General features: G+C 45.7%; 1 protein-coding gene and 1 long non-coding RNA gene across 7 annotated transcripts in view; one reads left to right on the forward strand and one right to left on the reverse strand.

Annotated features, from left to right (window-relative positions):
* lmln (leishmanolysin-like (metallopeptidase M8 family)) overlaps window positions 1–17,092 on the forward strand; it is a 216,887-nt gene that overhangs the window by 86,226 nt on the left and 113,569 nt on the right. For all 6 annotated transcript variants that reach the window (XM_077536284.1, XM_077536288.1, XM_077536286.1 and 3 more), the window contains exons 10-11: window positions 13,095–13,202; window positions 13,298–13,485. In XM_077536284.1, coding sequence (XP_077392410.1) covers window positions 13,095–13,202; window positions 13,298–13,485 — 296 coding nt within the window. The remainder of the gene's footprint in view (window positions 1–13,094; window positions 13,203–13,297; window positions 13,486–17,092) is intronic.
* Window positions 8,870–9,685, reverse strand: LOC144030018 (uncharacterized). Its single transcript, XR_013287170.1, has 3 exons — window positions 9,578–9,685; window positions 9,476–9,509; window positions 8,870–9,394 (listed from the first exon to the last, which is right to left on the reverse strand). It is a non-coding gene; the product is annotated as an uncharacterized LOC144030018 (long non-coding RNA).

Below are 17,092 nucleotides of genomic sequence, written 5' to 3' on the forward strand. Positions count from 1 at the left end.
GGAGGTGGAGGCACCGTAGGAGGGCTCAGAGGGCTCTCAGAAACAGGTTTAAGCAGCGATACGTGGAATACAGGGTGCACCTTGAGAGTGGGTGGCAGCCTCAACTTCATGGCCGCCGGGTTAATGACAGAGTCGATGACGAAAGGGCCAATGTAGCGTGGCCCCAGTTTCCTCGACTCTCCGGCCAGTTGCAAGTCCCGTGTCGAAAGCCACACTTTCTCGCCTGGTTGATAGGTGGGGGCTGGAACCCGGTGTCGATCCGCAATCTGCTGATTCCGAGCCATGGTGCGCCCCAAAGCCGCCCTGGTGTCTCGCCACACTCGTCGAGCCCTGCGAAGATGAACCTGGACAGAAGGAACAGAGACACTCCTCTCCTGTGTTGGAAAGATCGGGGGTTGGTAACCATAGGCCGCTTGGAATGGCGACAGTCCGGTGGCCGAACCGACAAGGGAGTTGTGGGCATACTCGACCCAAGGTAAGTGAGTGGACCAGGTTGATGGGTGTTGCTGGCAGACACACCGAAGAGCCGATTCGAGGGTCTGGTTTGAGCGCTCTGCCTGTCCATTAGTCTGGGGATGGTACCCAGACGATAAGCTGGAAGTGGCCCCCAAAGCCTTGCAGAAAAACTTCCAGACGCGGGAGACAAATTGCGGTCCTCGGTCTGAGACCAGGTCCACCGGGATGCCGTGGAGGCGGAACACCTCCCTGATGAGAATCTCTGCCGTCTCCAGGGCTGAGGGAAGCTTAGGCAGCGCCACGAGGTGGACCATCTTTGAGAAACGGTCCACCACGTTCAGGATGACTGTCTTCCCACGTGACTGTGGGAGGCCTGTAACAAAGTCCAGCGCGACGTGAGACCATGGGCGAGCCGGAATGGGTAAAGGGTGTAGCAGCCCAGCCGGGGGTTGGTGAGAAGGCTTGTTCCGGGCGCAGACTGAACATGCCGAGACAAACTCACCAATGTCCTTCCGAAGCCCTGGCCACCAAAACCTCTGGGCTACGAGGAAATGAGTCCGGGCTATCCCCGGATGGCACGCCAACTTGGAGGAGTGACCCCAATCCAATACCTCCGGGCGCAGGTGGACCGGAACGAACAGTTTGTCTGCTGGGCATCCGTCGGGTACATAAGTATCCTTGATGGCACCCGCCACCTTTCTTTCAACTTCCCATTGGAGAGCCCCCACCACCCGGGTTGCCGGAACAATAGTCTCTCGGGTGGCGTGGTCCTCAGTCGGACCAAACATCCGGGACAAGGCGTCGGGCTTGGCGTTGCGTGACCCAGGGCGGTAAGTGATTGTGTAATCGAAGCGGGTGAGGAACAACGCCCATCGGGCCTGGCGTGGGTTGAGTCTCTGGGCTGACTTTAAGTATGCCAAGTTCTTATGGTCAGTCAGGATCTGAAAAGGTTCCACCGCCCCCTCCAACCAGTGCCTCCACTCCCCGAGTGCCAACACTATTGCCAGCAACTCCCTATTACCCACGTCATAATTGCTCTCGGCTGGGGTCAGGCGCCGTGAGTAAAATGCACATGGATGCAGACGCTGGTCGACTGGGGACCGCTGAGACAACACCGCCCCCACTCCTGTCTCCGAAGCATCGACCTCTACAACAAAAGGGAGAGCAGTGTTAGGGTGAATGAGAACCGGCGCGTGAGAAAATAAATCCTTCAGACGAGAGAAAACGGCTTCAGCTCTTGGGTTCCACCGAAACTGGTCCTTGTTAGATGTAAGCCTTGTCAGAGGTTCCGCCACCATGCTATAATTTCGAATAAAACGCCTGTAGAAGTTGGCGAAGCCCAGGAACCTCTGCAGGTGCTTCCTTGATGTGGGTGACGGCCAGTCGACCACAGCCTGTATTTTGGCTGGATCCGCTTTTAGTTGGCCCTTCTCCACTATGAAACCCAAGAACTGAACCGAAGCAGTGTGAAATTCACACTTTTCAGCCTTGACGTAAAGGCGATTTTCTAGAAGGCGTTGGAGGACTAGTCGGACATGTTGACGGTGCTCGGGGAGGTCTCTGGAAAAAATCAAAATATCATCAAGGTAAACAAAACAGAATTTGTTTATCATGTCCCGCAACACATCATTGATCAAGTTCTGGAAAACCGCAGGTGCGTTGCAAAGGCCAAACGGCATAACCAAATACTCGTAGTGGCCCATGGGTGTGTTAAATGCTGTTTTCCACTCATCCCCCTCTCTCACCCTGACCAAGTGGTAAGCATTGCGCAAGTCCAATTTGGTAAATATGGTAGCAGACTGTAGTGGTGCGAACGCGGAATCTAGCAGTGGCAATGGATATTTATTCTTTACGGTAATGTCATTGAGACCTCGGTAATCAATACAAGGTCTTAACGTTTTGTCCTTTTTGTCCGTGAAAAAAAACCCAGCGCCTACTGGTGATGTTGATGGGCGAATGAGCCCTGTTGCCAGCGAGGTTGAGATGTATTCGTGGAGTGCTTCCTGTTCGGGCTTTGAGATCTGATATAGTCTCGCGTGTGGCAGGGGCGCGTTAGGTACGAGATTGATGGCACAGTCGTATGGCCGATGTGGTGGAAGAGACAGTGCCCTGTCCTTACTGAAAGCCAGTCGCAAGTCATGGTATTCTGGTGGGACGTTCTCCAAGTTCAGAGGTTCTACAGCTCTAGCTGGAATGATGGGAGCTGAATTGGCCGATCTCAGGCAGTTAGAGTGGCAAAACAAACTCCAGTTGGTTATCTCCCCCTTTTTCCAGTCAATGTCTGGGTTATGCATTGCTAGCCAAGTCAGTCCCAACACTACAGGGGCCTTGTGCATGTGTGCAACAAAAAATTGTCTGTTCTCCACGTGGTTACCCGACAAGCGTATTTTCAAAATATCCGTGATATGTGTTACCACGGCCAACAACCGTCCGTCCAGATCAAATACCTCGGTGGGCTTCTCCAGCTCTAACACCGGGCATCTCAACTTGTTAACAATTGATTCGTCTAAAAAACAGTCATCAGCCCCGGAGTCCACCAGGGCTACGATTTCAACCCTGGCCCCATAACCCGACACCTCCCCTCGTAATTGCAGTCTTTTCCCCTCCGACGGTTTCAACATGGTAGCTGGCTTCGCCGCCGAAACGGCCGACGAGTACTCACAGTTAGGGGACGAGGAGGTCCGGGGGTTCGTACTGCTGGCCCGTCGATCGGGTCTCACTGGGCAGGCAGAAATGAGGTGCCCCGACACCCCGCAGTAGAAACAGAGACGGCTTGTCGTTCGTCGTTGGCGCTCCGCCGGGGTGAGCCGTCCTCCACCCAATTGCATGGCTTCCTCAGCGTGGGCAGTCGGCGGGCTGGCAGCCGTCGGAGGAGTAGGGAGAAGACCCGGAGCTGGCTCAACCGTGGCTGGTGCCCTCATCCCCCGGGTGTTGAAACCTGGCTGCCGCCGTTCCTCGTCTCTCCTCTCGCGGTGACGTTCCCGCAGCCGATTGTCCAGCCGGATGGCCAGTCTAATTAGCTCCTCCAAGCTGGTGGTTTCATCTCGCACTGCAAGTTCGTCCTTGATCGACGGATTCAGTCCTTGACGAAAAACGCTGCAAAGTGCAGTCTCATCAAAACGGCTTTCTGCGGCCAAGATACGAAAAGCGATAGAATAATCCGCGACTGACATGTCCCGCTGTTTTAGGCTCAGCAGACGGCTGCCCGCCTCCTTGCCTTTTACCGGGTGATCAAAAACATTGCGAAACTCAGTAAGGAAGTCGGGTAAGTAATTACGTAATGTGGGGTTCGCGTTGCTTACTGCCAACGCCCAAGCAGCGGCCCGACCCGTCAAGAGACTCATTATGTATGCGATCTTTGATTGATCGGAAACGAACGTACGGGGTTGTTGATCAAAAATTAAACTACATTGATAAATAAATTGACTACATAACCCAATCTCCCCCGAGTAGTGCTGCGGATGTGGCAAGTTGGGTTCTCTACCCTCGTGCGTGCCGGCAAGGGGGGCGGGGGCTTCCGCACTGGATCGAGGTGGCGAGCCGGGTGCCTCCCTGGCCGACATCTGGTTAACGCGAGTAGCGAGCGAGCCAAGCTGTGTCGTGAGGGAAGACACCGCTTCCATGAGCTGTCGGAGGGTTTGCTCATGTGTGCCGAGAAGTTGTCCCTGACTGGACAACGCATGGCGGACGTGATCGGAATCTGCGGGATCCATCGTGGTCGGGCTATTATGTTAAGGATATGTGTGTGCGTGCGTGCGTGCGTGTGTGTGTGCGTGCGAATAAGGATCCCAGAGCAGCTAATCCGAGACAAACAACAATACTTTAATTTAACAAAGGGCGCATGGAAAAAGTTCCAAGGAAGTAACAACGTACAAAGTAGCAAAATAATAAAACTATACAGTATGAGTACCTAACAACCGAGAGTGCGCAGAAGGAACAAACCGCCGCGAGCGAGAGAACAAAGGAGGAAAACTACTATGCGTCTACAAATAACTAAAAAGAGCCGAAGAGTAACTAAGGACGCGCGCGTGGACAAAACCGCTGCGGACCGGAGAATGCGTCATAAAAACAAACCGTAGCAAGGCGAGGAACGAGTGGTCGCGTTGGCAGCAAGCAAGGGAGCAATGCAGAATAGCCCGACGTCTCCTGTCTGCCGACACTCGGCTTTTAAACCCCTGCTGATTATAAAGTGACAGCAGGTGCGCCGTGGTAGACACCGCCCTTCTGGCACCATGGCAACTTCAACAGAAAAACTCAACAAGATAGTCAAAACATAACAAGTACAAATGCAATATTTAATACTAATCGTTGTTACTAATAATTATTTCACATCCATTACTTTTGATGTCATTTGTCATTATTAAATTTTGTTTCAATATTATCCGTTCTATATTCAAGGCAAGGCAAGTTTAATTGTGTAGCACATTTCATACACTAGGCAACTCAATGTGCTTTACACAAGGAAAGACAACACATTAGCATCAACAAACACAGTAGTTAGGAAAATGGATGGATGGATGGATGGATGGATAATGGCCACACCCTTTGCTGAAAAGTCAGATTATCCGTTCTGGTGCATGATCAACAAGGCTTTTCTGACAACAAAAAAAAATGGTCACCACTAGATGGCTCTGTTTTTTTTTTTTTTTTTTTTTTTTTTTTTTAAAGAGCTCAGAATTGTTCATTCGGTAGTCTTACCGATTCAACGTCTTATCATCATTGCTCTTTTTTTTGTGTGTGTGTGTGTGTGTGTGTGTGTATGTGTGCGTGCGTTTGCGTGTGTGCATTTGCGTGCGTGCGTGTGCATGCGTGCGTGCGTGTGCGTGCAATTACGTATAAATTTATACTCATTAATTCACCTAAAACCTTATAAATATCCCATTACCCTTCGCCTTAACCAGGTACTTCAGAATCTTGCCAGAGTCGTGAGGTTCAAATGGTCAGGAGACCAGAGAAAAGGTCAGAAAAAATAAAGAGAAAAGAAAGATAAATCAAAGTGAAATCCAGCACCGACCAAACACTTCATGCCTTCCCCATGGTTACAAAATCAAAGTCTTACGCCAACCCCGGAAGCCTCTAAATTCCAACAAATTAACGAGATCTCAAGAGACCAGAGAAAAAAATAAAGAGAGGAAGGAGGGAAGGATCGATGAGGCAGAGTGAGATCCATAGAAGCCAGTACATCCAATCCATCAAAGTGAAATCCAGCACCAACCAAACCCCTCCTGCGTGGTTACAAAACCAGAGTCTTATGCCAACCCCAGAAACCTCAAACTTCCAATAAACTGAGATCTCAAGTGACCAGAGGAAAAACTAAAGAGAGGAAGGAGGGAAGGATAAAGCAAAGTGAGATCCACAGACACCAGCACCCACTGATTCAAGGGGCTGTGGGAGGGAGAGGCAAATTCTGTTTGAGTTTCAGTAGATGCTGGTGCGATGGATCTGGCATGCATAAGGACCACCACCAAAGAAAGAAGCCGTCAACCGCGATCCAGCAAAGCGAACACCCCCCCCCCCCCCCCCTACCCGGAATCCCCAGGCCGCGGCAGCACCAAGGCCACCCCACGCCACCCGAGCAGACACCGGTCGGCGAGCCGACCCAGACGCCCGGAACACCCCCGCCCCAGCCCCGGCCCACACCCCCGAGCCCAAGGCCGCAGAACGAGGCCCGGCGGGTCCCCACAGCGCCCCACCGGTCCCCAGCCCCCATCCCCCCACGACCCCCCCGCACCCCACCCAAACCCGCCACCCGCCACGACCCAGGCCCCGCCACCCCCGGCCCCCAAACCCCCGAACACACCCCGACCCCCAACACCCAAGCCCCCACCCACCCATACCTCCACCCCCCCCAAACAAGCCGCCACCCCCCCCGACCACCGGCGTGGTGTGCGTGTGGTGCATTAAAATTGGGAGCAGGTGAGTCGGAGCAGAGGGAAAAAAATTTCCCCTACTCCGATACACCTGCATCCCCCCCAAAAAATGAATATGTATATGTATGGTGCATTAAAAAAGGAAATGGAGGGACAAAGTGGTGGGGCAGGGACACAGATGGGGGGGACCACAGCGCTGCCAGGCACTGCAGTCCATCCCCCCTGATGGAGGAGGGAGGGCGACAAGGGAAAAGGGACCGGGAGGCAGAGGAGGATGGGCGAGGAGGGAGAGGCGACGGGGGGGAGGAAGGGGGAGGGGGAGAGGGAACCACGGGGCACACCAGAGGCCCACCCGCCCCGAACCGCGCCGCCGGGCATGGAGCAGCGGACCGCGCCGGGACGGCACCGCCCCGGGCACCAGGGAAAGCACCCCAACAACCGCACCCCCCATAGATGGCTCTATGTTTACAACAGCATATTGTCATCGAGATACCTTCAGGTTGTGACTATGCATGTGAAGTTTGGGAATCTTCAGAGCATGTATAGGGGAATTATTAAGCATTTACTATTTCCTGGTGAAGGAAATATGAAACAAAATTTGATGCCCCACACCCGTCATATAGTAGTTCGAAAAGTCAAGATTTTGTTTGTTCTGTTGTTGGCCCAGTTCCTGACATGATCCAGGCCAAGTTTGAAGTAGGGCTGGGCGATATGGCCAAAAAAATTCATACCACAGCATAAACTGCAGCCCTTCACGGTAACAGTATGTATCACGGTATAGAATTGTTTGTTTTTTGGTTTGTTTTTTAAATAATTTGCTTGCTGGTTGACATAGTCCTTTATAGAAGTGAAATGGATTTAAACAATGAAATAATAAATTTACTTTGGATCACATTTATTGTGCAAATCTCAAATCATAACTAGACGAAGTGCAATTTCTGCAGAAATTATGTGGGAATGTTGAAATCTGAATGCTAATAGCTGACTGCTATCTCATTTGCTCCCAATAACGTGTAAATGCGTTTTTTTAATGTTCTAAGTGTTCCAAAGACGTTTTTTTTTAATGCTATTATCTGTTTGACATCAAATTGGTCGATAATTGCCGATAATTATCGGCCATCAATATTATTATATATATATATATATATATATATATATATATATATATATATATATATATATATATATATATATATATATAATTAACAGTATTTTGGGGGGATCTTAATATTGACGAAAACTCATTCAGCTTTGCATATTTATCACACCTGGCAAAAAAAAAATCTGTATATAAAGGTTTATTGTGGCATTTTCAAAAAATAAAAATAAATAAATTCTTAGTCCTATGTGCCAGTACCCCAACATGCAAGTACCCCAAATTGGCCCGGCCGGCGCAGCTCTAGTTAAATTTGTTTTTGGAAATCATGGATGTCATGTCCAAGAAGGAAAAGAACCATCCACATTGTTATCAGCGCCAAGTTTAGCATCTGTGTTGGTATGATGCAGTCTGCATGTCCATGGCATGGGTAACTTGCACATCAGTGAAGGCACCCTAATGGAGAAACATATGCTGCTATCCAAGCAACGTCTTGCTTATTTCAGCAAGATAATGCCATGCCACAATCTGCATGTATTACAACAACACTGCTTTGTAGTGAAGAATGTGAGTACTACAATGGCCTGCCAGAAGTCCAGGGGCCTCATTTATCAAACTGTGCGTGAAAACCTGCACAGAAATGTATGTACGAATGAAACTCAAAACTCATGTACGCAGAAAAAAAAAATGTGATTTATAAAACCATGCGTATATACGCATATCTGCACGCAAGTTCCCTTTATAAATGCCACAGGATCTCAACCGGTGTGCACAGCAGATACCACGCCGTTCCCCGTCCCAAGTCCGCCTATTTCACCCCATATTTGGCAATGGAACTCAACTAATTAATCATCACCACGTGTTGGCGAACACCAAATCGAAACAATTTGGACGGTCAATAAAAGGCAAGAAAGAAGGCTAACTAACTTCACCATGATATACATAGAATTTTTGTGCGAATAGTAGGTCCTATAAAAAAAAATCATTAAAAAAAAAAGAGCCTTAAAAAAAAAAAAAACCCTCATTGGAGAGATCGAGTCACGGAAGGCCAATATAAGCAAGCGGGATGAGGTGCGATAATGCCGCACCAGGGCGCACAGTGGCAGATTATTATTTTTTTAAGGAAAGAAATAATAATAATAATAATCATGATAATAATAATACTTTGCTGTGATTTAAAGGTCATATAAAGAAAATAATTTGACCACTTTTATTGTCTTTACTCAGACTTGACTTATTTACTAAATTAGGCAATCAATAGGCCACCCTATTATTGTTGTTAACTCTTTGACTGCCAGCCATTTTCGGAAAAGGTAACCCCATACTGCCAGCTGATTTACAGAATTTTACTGATCTTTCAAGCTCCACAGAAAATGTTGTGTTAGGACTATGGAAACGCGGATACTACCAAATGAAAGATTGAAGTCTCAGTTTGTTTCTACCTTATTCGGATCTTCAGTAATCAACAATAGAAAACAGCTTCGTTTCACCCAAATCCTCTATTTTCTTCCAAAATACGGAGAAATCAAGCTTTTTGTGAAACGATGTTATTTCATGCACTCTAGTGAATTTGGCACTTTTTTTTTTTTGCATGAGTGATTCTACAAACACCTAAACTTCTATAAAACACTACCCCAACAATAAAAAATGTTTATGATTGCAAAATAACAGTTTATTTACATGCAACAGTAGCAATCAGAACAAACAATTTGGAAAACTCTTTGCAAACTATTTACACGTGCGCAACAGTTTTTGTCAGTCTGCTTCTGCATGGACTGATTTGCGTAGAGGTTGGTATGATGAACGATGTGCTGGAGAAGTTCATCCGTGATGAAGAGCTCCAGGATGTCAGCTGGCAGGTGGGAATTCAGCTCTGCTGCAGCATCCCTTGGTCCTGGTTTTGCAGCAAAGGGGAAGATGGTTGGCTGCCAGCCGAATTCATCAACTTCAAGCCAGCCAGAATCTTTGGGATCTGCAAATATACATTTCAATATCATATCATTTTAGAGCAGTGTGATGCAATGTGTGTGTGTGTGTGTGTGCATATGTTTACCTTTTTTTCTTGGGTGTATTGGTTGATGCACATTCTGTAAATTATAGAAGACGTTTACCATCAAATATTTTATTAGTGCTGTGGAGAATCTTTTCTTTTTACCTTTGTTCTGCTCACTGTGAGAAGGGTCACTTTGGGCCCTATGAGGGGGAGCTGAAAGAAACATATACAATTACAATACTATCGAAAGACTTTCCTTTTATTTTTGCGGTGTATTGAAAACGTTTTTTTGTTTTGTTTTGACGTTTCTTTGTCGTAGAACCAGCGGTTGGACGTTGCTGTGAGCACGATCTATAAAATATACATTCACGTTTGTATAGGTAATAGATGTTTTAGTGTATATCAGCACATTTACACACGCTGCTAGCAGATCGCCCGGAAAGTAATCTTACGAGCAATCTCTTAGCATGTTAGCGCTTACTAGGGGTGGGAATCTCTGACATGAGGCCGATTCAATATGTATCTCGATACACAAGTTGCGATTCGATTGAAAAACGATTATCTTTCAGAACAGAACGGTTCGATACGGTTCGATTAAGTTTGGGAACGATACAATTTTCGATTCGATACGATTAATTTCAATATTCAAATCTTATAGTGACATTTGTTGCTTGTAAACAATCTTAAAACACCACACATTTTTACAGTATCTACAAATGTGTAAAAAAAGAACAACAACAATGTCTTCTATATTTTTATATATTGAATCAATTATTTAAATGGACCGAAACAAAGGGCTGGGCGATATGACTGAAAAATTTATCAGTTTAAATATTTATTAGTTGTTATTAACAGTTATAATTGTTTTTTGTTTTTGTTTTTAATTCAAAATCAGGATCAGGAAAACAAAAGGCTGATAATTCAATTTGAAATATAAATATTTAACCTTTAAAAAGACACCAACAAAATTAAACAGAAAATGTGCACATTGTGAAGTATTTCAGAAACATGAAATAAACCTACCGTCCAGCCAAAAGAAATATGAAGCCACCTTATGGAACAATAAATCTATCAGACATTTTAACAACTTAATATATCCAAAAATATTTCCAAAAGTGCCCTAACCTTTTTATCAACAATTTTTGTTTTTAACAATTTTGGTTTTTCTTTGCCATCACATTCATTTTTGGTTAATGTATGACATCTTTTTTGTTTTTTTTAAATCTGAGACACGATGATGACCACGGAATCACTACTGTTTGTTTTGTTTTTTGGGCTGTCGTTCATTTTGAGTTTGATGACGTAATTGCGGGCACGTCTCAGTTCCCTACTGCTCATGCTAGTTGTGTACATTGACAGGGAGCCACAAACTGAGAAATGAGATACTTGCAGTGTGCTTTTAGCTTAGCTGGTGTGTTGGCTGTGGGACATACCTGTGTCGTTTGAATCCATGCATTGGATCGTCACGGGAGTTATTCTTTTTGGCTCGCGCGCAGTACCAACGCCGGCCCGGGACATACAAGTGCACCGAGTGGACTCGATAGCCATGGGAAATACCAAGATGTACGGCACCGGCTTCTGCTAACTGTCTCCACTGTTGCATGTTGTCACTCGTTGTGCGCGCACGCGCCGTGTCGCGAGCACGGCGTTGACGGTTGGCTCCCCCCCAAGGTGCGTAACGTCTTTGCATTATGTTTACAACATCCGGGAAATGAAGCGTCTCTGAGCGCTACTTTGCTAGCTCTCTGTAAACACGGAAGTAGCTTGAATAGTGCTGCTACTGAAATCTAAACAAAACAAGTAGAGCACGGTGCAGAACTCTTGCTATTGTTATGAAAACCATAAAGCCTCACTCGCAACCGATTCACAGCAACGCGATATCCGGTCCACAGCTTTACAAGCAATGTATCTAAGGATTCCCGGCGGATTTTGTATCGGTTGACAAGTCTGCTACCGATACGGCCGTTTAGCTCCCCTTAACGACCGATGGTTCGGTCGAATCGTTTTTTTGTCCCACCCCTAGCGCTTACCTTCACGTTCTTTGGAAGACTGTCCAAGACTGTCTTGCATCGGACCCATAGTAGTCGTCATCGTCCGATGAAACGTCATCTGTGCAGACGTGCTCGGTTGTGCACCACTTTTCTCCGGTGTTAGCATCGCTAGCCGGTGGGGCCTTAGGACGTTATTAGCATCGCTAGCCGGTGGGGCCTTAGGACGTGGTCGAAACGGCCGCGTCACCGCTTCAACTATGACTTAAATCCGTCATCACTGTGCTCTTGAGCACTGGTCGATGCTTTTGAGCTTTGAAAATAAGGATCAAGCGTGAGCTGATTGCCATCTGTAGCCTTTTTGACTCCCTTAGCCAAGTTAGCCATTCTCTCCCCCTCAACACTCTAGCTCCGCCTCTCTTCTTCTACTGTTGTCTCCTACCCGATCTTGTCCAAAAGACTCATCACAGCCATCTAGTGGCCAGGAATACTCATATAGTAACCCGATCGGCTTGATACTTGGAGCACAGCTGCCCAAGGCTTTCCTCCACCCGTTTCCATAAAAAAACATAGTAGACGTCAATTAACCTCTATGGCGGCCAATCCTAGTATTATACTGAACGTTTTTAAACGTTTATGGCGGTCAAAGAGTTAATATTCCCAATGTGTTGCTTATGGATCTTCATACAGAATCACGGCTGCATGGATCATATTGTGGCAATTGCACGACGGGCGGGTAAAGTTACTATAGGCGCATATTGTTGCGCGGCGCGATGATGTAATGCTTGCAGTATGTGTCCACATTATTTGTTATTCATATGATTTGTTGCATGAGGCCTTTTCAGGATAGGTGATCAACGAGAGAAGACTGACGTTTAAAATGTTCATTCGCATGCTTTCCGCCCCGCTGCGTGCTTGTGACATTGGAGCAAGTCTGCAAAACAAACATTAATGTGACCCAACATTCAGCATACATGGAATTTCAGGAATATAAATGCACCACAAAGCTGATTGTGTCGCTGTTTTCCCATCTCTCCAGAATGTGCGGATTGTTTACGGTTTTCTATAAATACCACCTTTGGCGCAGAAATGTTCGTACGTAGTGTTTTGGCCTCATTTTGATCGTACGCAAGCTTTATAAATGAGGCCCCAGGACCGTCTCCCATTGAACATGTTTGAAGGCACAGCAGACTTCACTTCCCGTGGGTCATCAGGAGCAACAACCTTACACTGGCTGGTGGGCTTCTATCGCTGCTCCACAGATAGCATCATGGCACACCATGTCTATTTGGTTTCCCAGCTGCACAAGGGGGTCATTAATACAGCCCTGTTGTCATTTGCCTTTCCTTGAACTGTACAGCTCTTGTTCCCTCAGGATGGCACAAGAAATAATCACAGACCCCTCCCACCCTGGACATCACCTGTTTGAACTTTTGCTGCCAGGCAGACATTACACAACCCCAAAAACAGAAACACCCAGACTGAAAATAATTCATTTGGAAATTAGTTTGTTGGAAAGTTTTATGAATTTAGTGAAGGTCTTTTATTTTGTTGGTATTTTTTTTTAATGACAATAAAGATAGTCATTTCAGTTTAATTCAATTCAGTTCAACACTTGTTAATTCAATATCAGTAGTTGTTTATTTTCTGTTCTGAAAGACCTTTCAAGTTTTTGTGTTCTCTGTGCCCAGGACGAGGTAAGAAGGCATTTCCAGTGTCCAATCTTAGAGGGAATGGAGTTGGAGAATCAGGGGGGTATGGGTACTGAACTCAATCATTGGGAAAAGAGACTGTTAGAGGTAACTGTACTTCATTTGTATTAAGAACTTTATAAAAGTTGTGGTCACTAATTTTGACTCTTTTCTTTCCTTTAATTTGTTCTTTCCTCACTCAGAATGAAGCAATGACAGGCTCCCACACCCAGAGCAGGGTGTTTTCTCGAATGACGTTGGCCATTATGGAGGACACTGGGTGGTACAGAGCCAACTATAGCCTGGCGCAGACTCTTAATTGGGGCCGTGGACTGGGCTGTGATTTTGTCATGAAGAGCTGCAAGTTCTGGATGGACAGACAGAGACAGAGGTCAATAATACCGATTATATCGTATAGAATGTTATGTGACAAAATTTACTATTCGATACTTAGAAAGAATTAGAGATAGACCGATAATCGGTCGGGCCGATAATCGGGGCCGATATTTGACATATTGGTACATATCGGTATCGGTCTGTTTTATTAATCTGACGGCCGATATGAGCGATCCATTTAAAACTCCGTCTTTTCGCTTCGAATGCAGCCCAGAGCGTCTCTGTCTGTTATGGAGTCCAACTCCAGCAATGTAACGCCCATAGCAGCATTTGATTGGTTAGCCGTGCAAGAGCTAGAACCAATCAGTAGTGTATGCCTGTATCACAGTAGCCGGTCACACACGCACCCACGGACACAACGCGACAGACACATGCTTCGAAGGTAAGTTAAAAGAGAAGAGACTCCGCCGATCGTTTCACCATGATAAGCTAAACACATTGAATTATGTTGTGTATTAAATGCACTATATGAATGGAGCTGCATTGCCTTGCATTGAATCCCCGCTAGCTAACAGTGGTGTGTTCAGCTTAGCATGTAGGCTAACACCCAGTAGGTAATTCGCTACTTGAACTACTCGGGGAGGGAATCACACACATTTTCACTTAATTAAGTAAATAATGTTTGTTAGAAAGGTTCCAAATATTAACAGTTGTCATTATTATATTGTCTAGTTCCATGTTAAGAGTAGAGTAATGTCATTATATTTACCTCTCGTGACGCACACATTGCATTCTGGGTCACGTCCACTACTAGTTGCATAGCGGTTATTATGCAGTTAGATGCCACAGTGACACTAAATAGCGTTTAGTTACTTTATATTGTGTTTATTTGTCGCACTGGTTTGCCATTGTGTGCCTTAAGCTTCGACGTCGATTTGATTGACAGCTCGTTGTGCACCTCGTTAAAGTCCGCTCCGTAACTAATTAAGTGTCTTAAACACCGTTTAACTACACGAACGTGTTCTCTTCCGTATGTTTGGCATTAGTAGAGAAGTGCACTAAAGTATAGTGTGCTTATTTGCTCGTTTTGTCTCTCTTTTCACGTCATGTCTGCCGTCATTTGGGACATTATCCTCTCAATGGATGCCACTAATATGTAACATCTACGGCCGTACACGGCTGCAATTAATGTTCAGTGATGTAATTTCGTTACGTGCCTCATACTTTGAATAATGAGCTCATGTTTGGTGCGTTGTATAACTTTCTCGTGTGTTAGTAACTATTCATGTGGACAGCTAAGATAGTGCTTGTTAATGTGAATTAGCAATGTTGCAGCCCAGTTATTATTTAGACAAGTACATCTGTGCCATTAAGTGATACAGTACAGTACAGTAGTGAGAGAATAGTGTGCCCATATACACACACGTGTCTATAAGTGTAAAACACATTAAACAGCAGAAAGTGGCAGCGGTCCACCGCAACAATGTCTGTTTAACCAAGTTATTCTTACTATTATTATAGCCAAGTTATTTTACTCTACCTTTTTCTGCGTTGATTGGGGCATCCTAAGTGGCAGTAAACTACATGATGAAGTGTCTTTTGACAGTTCTCTTGTAGAGAGGAGTAGCATGATATTGCTGTTCTCGATTTAAGATCCTCAGCTTATCAAAACTGTCTATATGGTAACAATAACTAATCATAATAAGGTCTACAAGAACTGTATGGTGTTCAGGGATGAATAGTTTTTCTCATGGAATTTTTTTTATTTATTTTTTTGCTGTAGTAATAAGTAATGCCACAGCTGATGCACATTTTGAATGACAGGGTTCCTCCTATTACTTCAAAATATAAAAATATAACATTTATAGAATAAAACTACAAGTATCCCAAATGCTATAAAAGGTAATGTCACATTGGCCCCCACATTTAACTCCCCCCGCCACCAACGTCTTATTGCAGATAGAAGGATGTAAAATGAAAAGTGCAGTGTGAGAATCCATTGTAAAGAACGGTTAGGGTTTGCATTATTCAAAAATTTGGTGCCAACATTTTAACTTTTACTGCAAATGAATATCGGCTTCAAATATCGGTTATCTGCCTCCTTGACTACCGATAATCGGAATCGGTATCGGCCCTGAAAAAAGCATATCGGTCTATCTCTAGAAAGAATCTTACAATACCTTGTGTTCCAGACACATGGTCTTCCCGCAAAGTATGTTTGTACTAAGGGCTTAAAAATAATATCATATTTCAAAGAAATGTGCGGTGACGATATTTTTGACGAAATTTGGTAATAATTATTGAACAATAGATTTGTGATTGGTGCTTCACACTTTATTACAGTACAACATATAAACCACCTTTTTTCACAATTGAAATGTAAACAAAGTGCAAATATAGCAACCGTAGTGGAATGAAATGGAAATAAAAAAATAAAAAAAAACAGGCCAGGTAGTTTTTACACTGCAAGGTCTAATTGTAACATACAGTAACTGCTTAAAGCACTTGAAGCACATTTACTTAGCAGATACAAAGAAAACACAAACACACAAACCTTTAGAAGTCAGTGGCAAATTGCAAGAGTCATGAAAGTCCATTATTTTTCTGCTGTATGGTTGAGCATTAATGTTGTAGAGGCAAAAAAAATGATATGGTAGCAGCCAGCTTGTGGTGTCATCCTTTGTACATCCCAGGCATTGTTGAAACATTGTCTTCATTGTCTTCACGCCATGCCAAGTCTTCACGCCATGCCACCTCATGTCCACGCCTTACTCAGTCAGTCCACATTCAGTCCCTTCAATGAAGTTATTTTCTGGATGGAACCAGTCCTCTTCCTGTCTGGTTACTCCCCCTTTGGGTCCCACCACATCCAAATCTTAACAGAATGCTAAAAGGACCCGGCTGAAGCCTAGCCAAGTCCGCTATCGAAGCACCCAGGGGTATTCTACTCCCCCTACTTCCTCATTCCAAAAAAAAGACAGGCGGATTCCCTCCTATCCTGGATCTGAGAGGGCTCAACCGTTATCTCAAGGTGCTACCTTTCCTCATGCTGACTACATTGGCTGTGTTGAGGACGGTCGGCCGGGGAAAATGTTTCACCTCAATCAACCTGAAGGATGCTTATTTCCATGTCCCTGTGGCCCATCAGCACAGGAGGTTTCTCCGCTTTGCCTCCAGAGGTCGCCACTGGCAGTTCAGGTTACTCCTATTCGGTCTGTCACTCTCTCCCAGGGTGTTCACACGAGTGATGAAGGCAGCCCTTGTACCCCTGCAGTCGGGGGGCATGAAAGTGCTCCCGTATCTGGACGACTGGCTGATATGCGCACCGTCCAGAGCTCAGGCACTCCGAGACATGGGTGTGCTTCTGGAACATGTGGCAGGTCTCGGCCTCAAGGTCAACCTAGAGAAATCCTATCTCATTCCGTCTCAGAGAACTCTGTTCATAGGTCCCAAGTTCCCTCGTCTCAGCTGTTGCAGCCAAAGTCTCCAGTTCCTTCGTCTCAGCTGCCCCAGCAAAAGTTTCATGTCTTCGTCTCAGCAGCCCCAGCAAGTCTCAAATGTCTTCGTCTCAGCAGCCAAAGTCTCAAGCTTCTTCGTCTTCTCCGGCAAAGTCTCAAGCTTCTTCGTCTCAGCCGCCAAGGTCTCAAGCGTCTTCGTCTCAG

Source organism: Festucalex cinctus, chromosome 11 (genome assembly GCF_051991245.1).
Source record: "Festucalex cinctus isolate MCC-2025b chromosome 11, RoL_Fcin_1.0, whole genome shotgun sequence".
In the NCBI taxonomy this organism is placed as follows: Eukaryota; Metazoa; Chordata; class Actinopteri; order Syngnathiformes; family Syngnathidae; genus Festucalex; species Festucalex cinctus.